This window comes from Lethenteron reissneri, chromosome 45, assembly GCF_015708825.2.
Source record: "Lethenteron reissneri isolate LAM-NWPU_2019-01 chromosome 45, ASM1570882v1, whole genome shotgun sequence".
NCBI lineage: Eukaryota > Metazoa > Chordata > Hyperoartia > Petromyzontiformes > Petromyzontidae > Lethenteron > Lethenteron reissneri.
The window spans coordinates 624,754-640,104 of NC_083823.1; the positions used below are offsets into that span (position 1 = coordinate 624,754).

Genomic DNA, 15,351 nt, shown 5'->3' on the forward strand with positions numbered 1-15,351 from the left:
CAACTTGCCAACATCTTCCGGAAGATCTCTACCAACTTGGCAACAATCTTCCGGAAGAATTCTACCAACTTAGCAACAATCTTCCGGAAGATCTCTACCAACTTGTCAACATCTTCCGGAAGATCTCTACCAACTTGACAACAATCTTCCGGAAGATCTCTACCAACTTGACAACAATCTTCCGGAAGACCTCCGCCTCGACGGACCTGGTTTTCACCTGAGGACGGCTGCTTGCGTTGTGGCCGAAACGTCGTGAGAATTGTTTTATTATGTTTTATTTTTATTATTTTATTACTTCCCTTCTACGTGACTTTACCGAAAGAACCAAGAAGATGACTCTACCAACTTGTCAACATCTTCCGGAAGATCTCTACCAACTTGCCAACATCTTCCGGAAGATCTCTACCAACTTGGCAACATCTTCCGGAAGAAGTCTACCAACTTAGCAACAATCTTCCGGAAGATCTCTACCAACTTGTCAACATCTTCCGGAAGATCTCTACCAACTTGGCAACAATCTTCCGGAAGAATTCTACCAACTTAGCAACAATCTTCCGGAAGATCTCTACCAACTTGACAACAATCTTCCGGAAGATCTCTACCAACTTGGCAACAATCTTCCGGAAGAATTCTACCAACTTGTCAACATCTTCCGGAAGATCTCTACCAACTTGACAACAATCTTCCGGAAGATCTCTACCAACTTGACAACAATCTTCCGGAAGACGTCTACCAACTTGCCAACATCTTCCGGAAGACTTCTACCAACTTGGCAACAATCTTCCCTCTGCCGGCAGGGTCTGGGACATGTCTTCCGTGAGCCATGTCATCTTTGACATGGATGGACTCCTCCTGGGTCAGTTCGTTTCTTCCTGCGCCGCAGGGCGCTGCAGCTTGCACGCTCCGGCAGCGCTGGCCGCTCGCAGGCGCCGTGCCGCTTTGCGTCTCTGTGCCGCTTCGTGATCTATCACTCGGGCGGACGCAGCCCGCGACGTAGGCCGCTGGTCGGTCTCCTTGTGTGTGCTGAGTCTTCTCTGGCAGGCGGAGGCGTTGATTGATGTGTGTACAAGGATAGTAACGGCCTCCTATGGTCAACTCCACTGCTGGATGAGGGCCCTTCACACACGCCGCCCGAGTAAGTGTTGGCTGGTTTGACCAACTCCACCACTGCCGGTAAGGGGCCGTCCATAAATGACGTCACGCGATTTTGGACGATTTGGACCCCCCCCCCCTCGTCACACGGCGTCACAAAAAGTCAGACCCCCCCCCCCTCAAATATGACGTCACAAAGCTCTGTCCCCCAAAAATATGAAACATGCTTCAAATCGCTTTAAACTATTGTTATTGTAGTGCGTATTTAATGTGGCGCCGTACTCTGATGTTGTAGGAGAAAACATTAAAAAGTCTATTTAATTAAGTAGAACGTGTTGTCTATATTTATTTAAAGTTGCGCATTTTGATGTGACGTCACATTTCTCACCTCCCCCCTCGTCACACATCGTCACAAATGTCTGACCCCCCCCCCCCCCCCAGGTGCGTGACGTCATTTATGGACGGCCCCTAAATGTAGATTGGTAAAGGCGGGCTGCAGATATAGATTGTGGGAGCGTAGAAGTACCGTACAATAATGGATTGTTCCGCATTGCCCGATGGAGACCTGCCCGTGCAAGATGCTTCGCTACCCCGGCCGCTGTCCAGGCTGAAACGCTTCAGAGATCTCCTGAGTGATTTGGCCACAGACACTTAAAGATTTAGCAGCAACTAAAAGCTTTGCTTAAGCTTAAGATAAACGTTGTACAATCACACTTAATAAAGCCGCGTGGACAATTGTGCTCATTTGTCACGTACACAAAACGTCAAATAGTTACTACTTCAGCCCACTCCATACTCTTACGCTTTTTCGGTAAAGTCACGTAGGTAAACATAAAATAAAATTAATAGAAATAAAATAGTAAATCACGACGTTTCGGAGGCAACACAAGTCTCTGTCATCAGGTGGGACCGTCACAGCTAAAATTACTGCATCAAGTGAGGCAAAATTCCAAGAGACCAGCCCTTAAATACAAGTTAAGGGGGGGAGGGGCTTATCTGAATGTGGTAGCCAATGAATGGGACGTGGGGGTGGTGGGCGGGGCTACAAGAGAAATTGGTCCAACAGTCGTCAATGTGTGCAAGAGAACAATCGGTGTACCTCGACCTAAGCCGGTGTTGGTTGAGAATCGAAATACAAAAAAGCAGTACTGTTGAACGCTGGGGATGTCAACACTCGGTAAAGTAGAACAGTACCTGTCAAATAAGATGGTACAACTCAAGCCCACTCCATCTCCACGGGAGTATTTTATTTTGCTGCCACTGTCGTTAGTCTCAACCACCGACGTATCTTTTCATTGTTACATCAGCCGTTGTGTCCACCACGACACGAACCATCGACTGCTCTGAACTGACACGTTATCCGTTATACTCTAAGCAGCGATTTTACTTACCTCTCCGAATCGCCCTCAATGTATCTCGTCGCGAAGCCGAGTTGAGCTTGGTTAGTATTTAAATGGGAAACACCCTTGGAAGACCAGGTAGGTAGGCTTGGGAGGCCAGGTAGGCTTGGGGGGCCAGGTAGGCTTGGAAGACCAGGTAGGCTTGGGGGGCCAGGTAGACTTGGGGGGCCAGGTAGGCTTGGAAGACCAGGTAGGCTTGGGGGGCCAGGTAGGCTTGGGGGGCCAGGTAGGCTTGGAAGACCAGGTAGGCTTGGAAGACCAGGTAGGCTTGGGGGGCCAGGTAGGCTTGGGGGGCCAGGTAGGCTTGGAAGACCAGGTAGGCTTGGAAGACCAGGTAGGCTTGGGGGGCCAGGTAGGCTTGGGGGGCCAGGTAGGCTTGGAAGACCAGGTAGGCTTGGGGGGCCAGGTAGGCTTGGGAGGCCAGGTAGGCTTGGAAGACCAGGTAGGCTTGGAAGACCAGGTAGGCTTGGAAGACCAGGTAGGCTTGGGGGGCCAGGTAGGTTTGGGGGGCCAGGTAGGCTTGGGAGGAGACGTTGTACTCTTGAAACTTCAGAGCTTTGACTGTCAACCCCGCCGATGCATGGGTTGGTTTTCTCTGGATACTCCAGTGTTCACCAAACAATATTGCACGGAATTGGCCAAAGTTCACAGAAAGGAGTGCTGAGACTCGGGCCTTCCCTTGTAAGTAACGCAGCAGCTACTGCTGCTGCTGTGCGTGCGTGTGGCGACTTTGCTCGTGTGCGACGACGGGGCTGATCTCCCATTGTACTCGTTGACATGAACATGCCAATCTCTCCCTTTAACGCAGCTGCTGTGCGTGCGTGCGTACCCTTGGGTGACACACACCTCAAACCTAAAGATAACCTCTTGTTGCAGCAGCCCCTTCTTGTTCAGCAGTTCTACTGCTGTGTCTTTCTACCTGATGACGATTGCTTGTGTTGCGGTCGAAACGCCGTGATTTATTATTTATTTTTATACCTACGTGGCTTTACCGAAAGAACCAAAGAGTATGCACGGCATTGTTACGATGATGACGATTATTGTTATTGCAGACACGGAGCGCCTGTACACGGAGGTGTTCGAGGACATCTGCAGGCCTCACGGCAAGCGGTACACCTGGGAGCTCAAGTCGCAGGTGATGGGCAAGAAGTCGCTTGACGCGGCGCGCGTCATCCGCGATGCGCTAGAGCTGCCGATGACGCCCGAGGAGCTGCTGGCAGAAAGCATCGCTCGCCAGGAGAAGGTCTTTCCCAGCGCACGGCTCCTACCGGGTACCTGCTTGCGTGATGTCGGCCCAGTTTGAGCTGGCTTTGTTGCATCTTGCGCGTTCAGACGCGCTTCGGCGGCCGTCTGGAATGCTGTTCCAATTTGAGGAATCCGCTGGAGCGGTCCACTTTTAAATCTCGATTCAAAACTAATTTCTTTAGAACTTATTTTTGTGTCGGCTACGTAGGCTGCGAAAGAAGTCCAACATACGTATGTGTGCACTTCGCCATTCGGTTATGCGCAGCGTTTGGTTAGCGTGTGTGGAGGAGCGTCCGTCTCGTGTGCTTTGAAGTGCTTTGAGTGATTGTTTTAATGACGTGCATTCTCTTGCTCGGGTCATGTTTACTTTTTACCCGAGTAGAATTTCAAGTTTACCTTTTTGTAAATGCAGCAAGTGTAGTTTTTGCAAACTTAGAGTGTTGCTATATACTATTTTTTTCCAATATTAAATTACTTTTCCTGCAGCACACACTGTGTTCATAAAATCGACTCATGTTAACATCACACGATTACAAAAACACATGTCAAAAAAAATGGGCTTGCTGACAAATACAAGAAAGCTATACACAAATGCAAACATCTTGGTATTGCTTCCAAAGCTTCTGGAATAGAATTTCTCGCAGAAAAGTATGAAAAGCATCAAAATTTTCTGATCAAATTTGGGGTGGATCCATCGACTCTCTTGAGTTGGTGAAAAATCACGAGAGGTCACCATCCCTGCCACCTTGCACAGCTGCAGGTTTGGGGCAAGCGCCAAGCGTTTCCGCGCAGGACACTACGAAGAGGCAGAGAAGATGCTGCCGAACCGGTGTCCGTCTGTACGCTCAAAGAACTTGCCTGTGTGCGGCGCACTGCTTTTCGACACGCCAGACAGATCGCCAAAGAGCCTGGGGGCCTCAACGAATTCATGGCTTCCTGGAGCGATTAATAAATAAATATATACAACGACACGGGCAATGATGGGGATGATTATTCTGGTTATGTGATGGATTGTCGAATGAGTAGCAGTGGAACGATTCACCTTCCATGGCGGCTCTGTGATTTGTAAGGATTCAGGGTCCTTATATGCTTCAATATGAATTTATTTTTCAATACTATATAACTCAGGTTGAAAGCATTAATGCATTAGCTCTGTCCGTCCATCGGTAACAGGGGTTCATGGTAACTCGTGCAAAGATGATCTAATATGAACAAAATTGTAGGATAAAGTTAAGTTGCCATTGGGGACCTACCCCAGAGAAAAGGGTTGCGACAAACGCGGACACGAAATCCAGCGCAACAAAACATTCGCCTTGATGCTGACACCGTAACAGCCCTTACTAATGAGATAATTGAGTGTGACATCATCTTGTGACATCCCATGTGATGCGTCGTACGATATCCCATTGTGCGACTGAGAACGTGATATTGTCAACGGTAATTAAACACGTTCGAGGACAAACACGTTTCACAAAACCCGACAGAATGCAAGATTTTTTTGTTCTTTCAACATTGCTGTTAGTGGTAGCATCTCTAGAAGCTGCAGGGGTGATATCAACCCATTCCATACAAAATTGAAAACTAATTTCTGTAGAACTGCTTTTTGTGTCTGATTAGCACGGTTGGCTACGTATGGCGCGAAAGAAGTTCAACGTACATACATACAATAGACAATCAAGACTGCAGTAATCCGTGGTGATACGGTGGTGGGAGCGGTGGCGTGTCGCGGATCCCGTTAATTCGAGGCACACCGTGGAGGCTTTTCTCGTCATTTGCGAGACAGATTTTGCGGCGACGCTGTGTGCCGCGTGTTACAGGAAGGGAAGTAGCCGTGCCACTCCGTTCATCCCCAAAAACTCCACGGATTACAGGGGAGGTGCAGGGAACAATTGAAAAAACGTCAAATCTTACACCCCGCAATTTGATGCAAGTATTGTTTTTTATAAACGATAATTAATCGGTGCATCGTTCCACTCCTAATGAGCCACTGTATTTTACGCAGTTTGCAAGTAAATATCAGGTGATAGGTCAGGAACGATTCACTTCCCGCATCACCACGCAATTTTATGAACTTTCATCATTGGAGGTCATCATTATATGAACAAATATATGCTTTTTTCTCGTGTATTTTGTCCAAATAATTTGCAAACATTTTTTACAAAGTGTAAATAATCCTTTCTTAAATGTACTCCATTTAACGCGCATATCTTAAGCATAAGCGTCTATTTTGAGTGGACGAGTTGATTATTCTCTATACTCGTGTAAAATCACGTTTTTTTTTCACAGCAGAGGACAGGAATGGGATGTTTTCTGCGACGAGTTTGCCTGAGGGTAATGTGAATAAAGAAGCTGTCTTCTCACAAGGAGACACAAGGAGACACAAGGAGAAATAATGAACACTGCTACCCTGCATTACCCACACTCTGATTCACCGCATCTTAAGAGCCATTTTTTGCATTGCCCTCCACGCCGCATTCCAGGAAACCAATAATCTGCGGCCCGATGCTCCACCGCGTGATGTTACGTCTGTGCTGAGTGCAGGGGCATCTGAGACAACCGCTATCAACGCAGGTCTAACTCGAGCATAGAGAGCCACTTAACTCTGTGGAGACTGTGACTCAAAGCAACCATTGTTTTGTTGCTGCTGCTGCTCCTTCATACTGTAAATGTGAAAATGATGCACTGGTAATTTTAGCTATGGATGTTGTGGTCCTTTAAGTCGTACGCGTGTTTGTGTGTTAAAATGCTTAGCCCGAATGAGAATAGATAAGGATTTTGTTCATTTATTTCCCTCCAAAATTGTGCTTGTCGGCATTATGTTTAGTTTTATGCAGCGTAGGTCGTGCAACCTGCATCTCACAATCGCTGAGGAACCACAGACGAGCTGGAAGGCAGCCAGGCTGAGAGCTGGAGACAATGATTGCCCAGTGTTCTGCAGTCCTCTCTATATCAAGACGTTTTTATCCAATAAATGAGTGTGTATCACGTCATGAGATGAAACACATTCAATTATTTTAGAGAGTAGTGCAACCGTGCATGTTGGAGAATGGCCCATAAAAGTGGATATCACAGGGCTACTGCTGAGTTCTCTTCAGGTGACCTCTGGCTCACACAGTGTAAGGGCAGCACCTTACCACCTGCCTCTGACAGTGAGAGTAAGACTTTTTGCATGATGGTCAAACTGACATACGTGATTCTCAGAGCTCGAATTCGGGATAATTAAATGCAGAACCGAATTGAGTGATGGGGTTTTTGTTGTTGTTGTGCAGTCATTGGTGACCACCCTAAAACCACCAACGCTCTCTACACCTGAGAACCCGGTTAACCACAGGCGTCCGCCTGGATTCCAGCCCAGGATCTCAGCTCTGCCAGCTCACAGATCTGACCTCTGAGCGACCTGGCCACCTCAAGGATAGCTTCATCTCATACAGCCACTCTTTCCAGTCACAAACTCAAGCATTTCTTAATTTCAAACAGTGTTGTGTGTTCCCTCCCCACTGAGAACAGTAGCACATCCTAAACAAAACAATAAATTGCGCACAAATGGTCTCGCAGAAACGAACATAACGTGGCAATCGTGCGGGACAATTGGGTTCTCCGTGATGTGAAAGCCATGTGACATGTGATGGCGTTTAAATGGGCTTCCTTTTACTGCCCGGATGCAGTGAAGAAGGGCGCACACTTCCCTTGCAAGAAATGTAATATCGGCCATTAAAATACTGCTGATAAACACATTAGGTGTTTCTGTGGGCTGCAACTGCCCCTTGTTATTATTATCACTTACAAGCCGTAGCTGGCTCTGCGTTCCCTCACCGTGTAGAGTTAGATGAATGCGCTTTAAAGTGCAGTCTGTTGCCGAGTTAATATTGCGCTCGTCTTATATCAGCACTGTTGTAAGAACAGCCCTGATCGCACCGAGGAAAACAAGCCGCCAGCTTAGCGCAACGGAAGTGTAACGATGCATCGGTTCACTTTGATTCTTAAGCTCACAACGTACATGCCCTTTGTTAATCTGCTGCTGGACGTAGGCCTACCCCACACTGTTGGTCACAGGGGTTGATTGACCGTAATTGACCACTCTGCTCGGTGCGGGTTGTTGGAGGGGCACCCCCAGGACCAGTTCAGATATGACACGCCACTCGTCGTTGTCTGTGGTCAGGAATCGAACTCGGGTCACCAGGGTTCATGGTGCAGCTTTGCTGGCCACCACTTGGCCCACGATGTATCGTAACTCGTGATGGGGAACGGCTTAAACCGCAGTGGAAATCCGGGCTGTAGCGCATTCTTTGTTAATGCCCGAAACACCTGGAATTCCTTTGCCTCAAAAATGTCCCTAGCTACCCTCCCTTCTAAATCACAATGTGATGCTTAGCTGTCGACTCTGTGATAACGTCACTTACAATTTATAATTGACACATATGGCTGTCTGTTTATGATACTCGTGCAACATACACCCTAATTATAATTTAATATTTTCTGTAACTTAATTTTATGATCAATGATTTCTAATAGTAATTTGTCCGAGCCAAATTTGTGACAGGAAATATATTTTATTTAATATCATTTATGCTTGTGCACTGTTTCCATCTTTTACACGATTGTTGTCTTGTTGTTGTGTTGGCTATCATTGTATCTATTACACGGTTGTGTTGGCTATAATTTCAATTAGTTTTTTTTGCGCTCTGATTTATAGTCGCTTCGTTGTTGTACCCTTTTTTACGTAAATATACAACTGAGAATATCCTCATCATTTCGACCTTCTTCCCTTGGTTCAACAAAATAAAAACTTGGGAATGCAGCGTGCGACCGATTGCCGTGTGACCTCGGTTGCTCCCATGGATGTCGGCGACTGGAGCTGCAAGTGCGCCAGGAGAGACGCGTGCCGGGGTGAAGCTGGGAGTGCTTTCCTCCTCCCGCCCTCCTTTCCCGCCCCGAGCAAAAACCCAGATTTTAGTTGAATTACGTCAAAAGGGATTTATCACTTCCACGTCGTGCATTAGTAATATAATGCTGGGTAATGCGCAGTACCCAGGGATGATGCCACTGCTTGTGAGATCGGGTCACCGATATTTGACCGTGTAGCGTACGCGTGCAGCCCTCTCGGGAGAAAGTGCCGCCACATTGCCACTTTGGATGTGGGGGGTTATTGAGCGTAATTCACCACTCCAGTCGGCGCGGGGTCGGTGAAGGCAGGGAGCATGGTATGGTACAATGGGAGATATTGCTGCACTGCTATTTAACACGTAGCTCCCTATGACACCTATTTTACGTGTGGTCGCTGGCCATCCAAATGCTATGTAGGCTCATTCATGCACAGCTCCTGAGGTCTGATTAAAAAGCAAAATATTCTGAGTGATTTAAGTCATAGCATTACCGTGTGTGTGGGTAAATGTGTAAGAATGTGAATGGCACTGTAGTTGGTGTATTTTGTACTGAAAATTCCAGGCGATAAGACTTGCCCTTTGAACGGACTGTACTATTTATTGACCTATGCGGTCATGAAATGTGTTGTTATGAAATATGTTGTTGATAGTTTAGTGCACGCGTAATTTGATTGTATCTGATTACTCTTGACACGGTAACTATGTACATATGCAATTTAATTCAGGCAGTGTTTTGGACAATGCATACAAAAAACATTGCGAGTAAAGGATCCAAAGATGAGCCCCAAAACACATATCTCTTGTTTTAGATGCTTCATTAAAGATTGCTGGAGCAGTGAATCTTTGGTAAGCAACTTTACTCTGAAGCCTAACTGCCTGGGTTTGATCCCCGGCCACAAACCAAGTCGGTAGCAAGTGATATCTGAACCAGTTCTGCACTGCGCCCATCCACGACCTCCGGTCATCCTCACAGCAGTGGATTTTGGCTAGCCATCGAACAAAGATGGTCACCGTACCGCGCTTTCAGATGCGCTTCTGCGGCCATCTGGAACACTCTTCCTTCTGGTATTAGGAGGCCACTAGAGCTATGCACTTTTAAATCATTTAGATTGAAAATGGATTTTTTTTGGAACTCCTTTTGTGTTAAGTTTGTTGTCCCTCTCCCAGCATCTCCCAATCAGCACGGTTGGCTACGTACAGTGCGATAGAAGTTCAACATACATACACTCGACCCCTTGACCAGCCCGCACCGTCCAGCATGTGAGCTATGGTATAAGACGGACCGTGCACGACGTCCAACTAACGACGGCGTGCCGCCCCGTGACGAGCGCAGGCGTGGAGCGGCTGATCGGGCACCTGCACGGGCACGGCGTGCCCATGGCCGTGGCCACCAGCTCGGCGCGGGCCACCTTCCAGATGAAGACCACCAACCACGGCGGCCTCTTCTCGCTCTTCCGCCACACGGTGCTGGGCGACGACCCCGAGGTGCGCAGCGGCAAGCCGGCGCCGGACGCCTTCCTGGTGGCCGCCCGCCGCTTCCAGCCGCCCGCCCGGCCCTCGCAGGTGAGCGCCCAGGATGTGACCCCCGCCGGCGCGCCCCCCTCTCCTGTGCTGACCCCATAGTCTAGAGCTTCCTCCTTCCTGCTGGCCGTCTGCTCTGCAGGCTCCCAGCCCTTGCACGGTGTCCGGCCGTGTGCTCAGCAGGCTCCAAGCTCCCAGCCCTTGCACGGTTGCATGGCAAAGAGACAGGCCTCTGAATGTCGGAGGTGGAGAGAGAACGGCGACAAAGACTAATTTGCGCTCTGCGATGTGTCTTCGGCTTGTACCGCGTGTTCTTAGCGAAGGGAGTGAACAATGCATGCTACACGGCCTGACTGCAACTAGCAGATAAGATGTTTACTCCATAATATTGATGCTTTGTGAGTAAATTGTATTTTAGAGAGGGTAAAATACATCAACTTGAATACTCTACAATATTTAATGCTAACATACATGGAGTATGAATTAACTTGGAGCCTTACATTGTTACCGCAATGTTACTATTGTATAAAAACGAATGGAAGAAAAAATATTTCTCAATGAGATCTTTCACATTTTTTTAAATTCCAAAATAATTTAAATCCACGAACACAATATATATTAGCGGGGTGTATATATGTGTATGTATGGTGAACTTCTTTCGCATTGTACATAGCCAACCGTGCTAATCAAAGGTGTGGGGCACGTGACCAAACGCCCCCTCAAGGGCCCCGAAGATAAAATGACCACTCCTTCGCGTGGGCCGCGTCAGCTGCCATACACACTCAGGCTGCGCAGCAGAGTCGCTACTCGCATCATTTCACGTTAAATTAATCCATTCCGATGACGTCTGCAAGTTGCAGGGTGGGTCCTGTTCACCGCTGAATCTCGGAAGACGCAAGCGGTTCGCGTTGATTTTATTTAGAGAGACGTTGCGACGTTGTTTTTAAATACATTGCATTCACCGCAGAGAACTGTAGTGACACGGCCGCACTCTATGATAGCAGACGTCAAAATATGCCTTGGTACGTCTTCCGATAAAGTTATTTTATTTAAGTTTTCTTCCAATTCCATTCCACGTATGATCGTTGACACCGCGTATGATCGTTGTACGTGGGGTTGCTGACATAATGCGATCGCTGTCCTGAGGTCGGGATCCACACAAGATAATACGTTCCGACAAACCACGTTCGTTATGAACGGGCAATCTTTATGAGCAGGGTTCCTTCCCAAGTGGCAATACTTATAATGCGTAATTTAGATATATTTTTACGTGTAAAAGGCATAATAGATAACTTGTCCAGAGTGCTTCTAGTACCTGTTCAAGTCCAGGCTCCCAGGTTCAAGAACCACCTCTTGTCCTCGACCTATTGTATATAGATGCACATGACTCTCCGGCATCGAGAGATGCTGAAAGTTGTTCACAATGTCAACAAAGTCCCGTTACACCTTATAAATAGGTTCATGTGATTGAATGTCATTGTAATGTGTTGCTATTCAAGCACAAATTGTTATGGGACACGCAGACGAATTTCACACCATCACTTTTTGCTTTTGGCCTGAGGGTGAAGTTGATTTTGTTTAACCAGGTGAGATCGCAAGAAACAAAGATAGTCTAATTTGCAAGCATGACCTGGGGAATTGGTATGTCTGAAGGTGGCGAAGATTGCTATGATATAATCCCAATTAAAGAATATGAAGTATTATTTTTTAATTTGGAAAATGTTGACTCTGATGCCGGCACACAACGGCCTACTCTTGCCAATGGCAGCGGGGGATCTTTGACATCCACAGTGAAGCAGATGGACACGTGCTATTGTGGTTATAGTGCACTAACCACTGCACCCTCCGCTCCCCTTAATTTGCATTACGAGTGATTAATTTTAAAGAATTTGGATCAATTATAAATAGTCTTGCTTGTATTCATACTTTAGGTGTCAGGACACTTATTAATGTCGCTATATTCCCCTGTTAGGCAGTGCATTTAGTAGCATCACATAGTCTAGAAACACCGTTGCATAAGCTTTATCGTATTCCGCATTTTAATTAAGAGCTCGCCCTTGTTTGATTGCTTGTGTTCTGTCCTTTAGCTGCCACTGTTATTACTCGCGACCGGCTGCATACAATGTGCCATCTTTTCTCACCACACCGACGCGAGCTAAATCGTCCCTGCACTTGCGTTTCTGTCCGACAGTGCCTGGTGTTCGAGGACGCCCCGCTGGGGGTACAGGCGGGGCTGGCGGCCGGGATGCAGGTGGTGATGGTCCCGGACGAGAACCTGGACTCGAAGCTCACGGCCGGCGCCACGCTGGTGCTGCGCTCCCTGCAGGACTTTGTGCCCGAGTCGTTCGGGCTGCCGGCGTACAGCGACTGAGCGAACGATCGCGTGGGAAGGGCTGGAGAAATAGAGAGCGGCCGTTCGAATAATGCTGGGTGATGGCGATGGTTTGACTGGCTTACGGAGTCTTCTTCTTACTTATGTTGTGGGGTTGATCAGGAATGTGCTTAAATGTTCGTGTCGAGGTTGGCGAGTGAGCAAGTGGGTGGCTTCAGGAGTGACCTGGTGAATGTCTGAATCGCGGCTGGCGAATGAACGAAGCGAGCGGTGTGTGGTGATTGTGGAGGTCATGTGGGCCCCCTGGGAGAAAGGAATTTGTGCGTTCTCCCTATGTTGAGATTAACACTCTAAAGTTTACAAACCATACTACAGTCGGTGGCTGTAATTTTCCAAAGGATTCTAGAACTTGCAGATAAATAAAAATATATATACTATACAGTTTTTCGTCGTACTAAGTTTTTATTATTATTTACGTTTCCCAGAATAAATAAAAAAATCTGGAATTAATACCGACCCACGGCTTACATCAATGGCAAGTGATATCTGAACCAGTCTTGGGTGCATCCTTCACAAATCCACACTGGTGAAATATGGTCAAACAACCCCCATGATCGGCACGGTGTGGGGGAGGCCTCCCATCCAGTTGCGGATTGGCAACGGGATCATATTTCTCGTTTCGTGAAGTGCATGCTACGTATAAAAGATTCTACGCAGTTCCTGGCCGGTAGTTGACACTGCAAACGGTAATCCGCTAAATGTTCGTAATATACATGACCGATTCCACAAGTCAGGAACCGGCAACTTTTTTCTAGAGAAAATGTGGAATGAATGCACCAATTGGCACGCATGAACATACAAACCGCACGCTGCATGGTGCTGCTGGCCAGTGGCAGGCACCTGCCGGCACCTACTCCAGTCTAGTGAAGTCTCCGTGTGGTCCAGCCTGTGCTGTAACACGGTAGTTGTGTTCCTGAAGAACACCGCTTTATGGAAATATTGTGTTATAGGGTAAAGAACAGTCCTCGATAACACGTGAAATGTGGACGCAGGCCGAACAAAGACTGAGGCGCGTGGGTAGCACCTGGAAGCATCCAGCAGCATCCCGCTGCCGTGCGTGGCGCTACGCCAGAGGCAGCCGTACGACCGCTTATTCCTACTCGCGCGACCGAGTTCCGTCCGCTCGATCGCGTTATATCCAAGTCGCATCCGCGTTATCAAAAAGTTTTCCTAAATACATTCGCCGTGTTTTATCCAATTCGTGTTATGAAAACAACACGCGGCGTTGTAGCAGAATTGACTGTACGTGTTTCAGCTAAATGTGCAGCCCTGTAATTGCTTGCTCATTCCACCGGTGGTGGAAAAAGCCTCCGCTAGACTGACCAGAAGATGTAAGACGAGGGCATACCCACTGCGTGTTACCACCACCGCGTGTTACCCCCACCGCGTGGATAACCTGCCAGTTGATTTAAGTGTTACCTTGTTTAAACTGCTGCGCCAGGGAACTGGGTCTAACTGGCGCCCTCTGGATTGCAAGTTTAGCGTGCTAACCATTACAGCACAGCAGTTCCATTTCTCGGTTAAAAATGTAAAATGTTGTGTTCATTGTACTTGACATTTCTACACGTGGGGGAAGCTGGAAAGACGTTTTATTTGACCGCTTTTTTCCCACTCGTTCATAGGCAATGCAAATAAAACCGGGTTTGGCAACCCGAATGGAGACGAACGACATAAGAGTGGTGGCCAATGGAGAAAACACCCCTCGGAGGACATCCACAGCGGAGATGGAGGGATGAGGTCGGCTCCCGTGTAAGGGCTGGAGCCTTTGTAAAACACGTTAATTGTTGTATCACAAGGCCACGAGGGATGGCAACTTAAGCTAAACTTAGTTGATTATTTTACCAGGTCAGGCCCCACTGAGCTCTATAGCTCATTTTGAGAAGCGACCTGGCTGCGAATGAGAGCTCGACGAAGCGGCTTGTGTGTGTGGACATTTACAGCGGTCAAATACAATACTCGGTAAGCGCACGTTTGTGAATGTGTAAGGAAAACCCAGAAGACCCCGAGAAAAATCCACGCGACCACGGAGAGAGAGACGCAAACTCCAAATATACGGCAGCAGGCGTGCAACACCTTTGGGGAGGCCTTCATCCAGCAGTGGATAGGTCAGAGCGCATGAAATTGACGGTTGCGTACGCTATCACGGTGCACATCTAGCGTTCTATGTAAGTGAAGTATAAGCAGAGACTGGGCACCTTGGACGTCTTTACATCGGTCGTACAAATCCCTCCTTCCGTCTTGCAGGAAGGAGGGGTGTGGGAACTGGAACTGCCAGCCTTGCCAGGGCTCCCAGCAGCAGCAGCCGTCGCGTTCGTGCGGTGACCCCGTCTGGTGCCAGCAGGTGGAGGCAGCGGCATCTGTTGCAGTGCGCACGTGAACACAAACAATGAGGTCATGGTGTCATGAGACACACTTAAGATGTAAACCAAATACGCGTACAACGTACACGCAGCAGCGTATGCCGCACTGTATTTACATGTTGTTTATTTAACCGCGTCATTGTTTGGTCAGGAACTAAACTTGTTTTCTCTTTTTGACAATCGTCGACAATCGGTAATGATCGCTCCACTGCTGGATGGGAGCCTCCGCCTGCCGTCGCCACCCCCACGTTTAGCGTTTGTTGTTGTGTTTTTGCTCACGCAAAACATGTTAACAGCAACTGCGTAGAATCGGCCTGAAATATTCGGGTATTTCACCACCGCCACCCATCATCACGATGAACAAACGCCGCTGTGTTAACTCTGAAAGGCTGTGTGTTTCATTTCTACGGAAGCGTCACATTCCTCGGGCTAAAGGTAATGTTAGTGGCGACCGTGGC

The 15,351-nt window shown here is 47.9% G+C and overlaps 1 protein-coding gene across 2 annotated transcripts; it reads left to right on the forward strand.

Annotated features, from left to right (window-relative positions):
- The first annotated feature begins 713 nt into the window (after nt 1-713).
- On the forward strand, nt 714-12,917 carry LOC133353783 (pseudouridine-5'-phosphatase-like). Of its 2 annotated transcripts, none has more exons than XM_061570182.1 (4): nt 714-856; nt 3,545-3,763; nt 9,954-10,183; nt 12,333-12,917. In XM_061570182.1, the coding sequence occupies exons 1-4, from the start codon at nt 808-810 to the stop codon at nt 12,510-12,512; spliced, it is 678 nt and encodes a 225-aa protein (XP_061426166.1). In that variant the 5' UTR covers nt 714-807; the 3' UTR covers nt 12,513-12,917. The 2 variants fall into 2 exon arrangements, with proteins under 2 accessions (XP_061426166.1, XP_061426167.1); XM_061570183.1 differs by lacking the exon at nt 714-856 and adding an exon at nt 890-1,135.
- The last annotated feature ends 2,434 nt before the right edge of the window (nt 12,918-15,351 follow it).

Coding starts and splice junctions, on each gene's coding strand:
- LOC133353783 (XM_061570182.1), top strand. CDS start 808: ATGTCTTCCGTGAGCCATGTCATCTTTGACATGGATGGACTCCTCCTG. Junction 857..3,544: donor CATGGATGGACTCCTCCTGG/GTCAGTTCGTTT, acceptor TTGTTATTGCAG/ACACGGAGCGCCTGTACACG. Junction 10,184..12,332: donor CGCCCGCCCGGCCCTCGCAG/GTGAGCGCCCAG, acceptor TCTGTCCGACAG/TGCCTGGTGTTCGAGGACGC.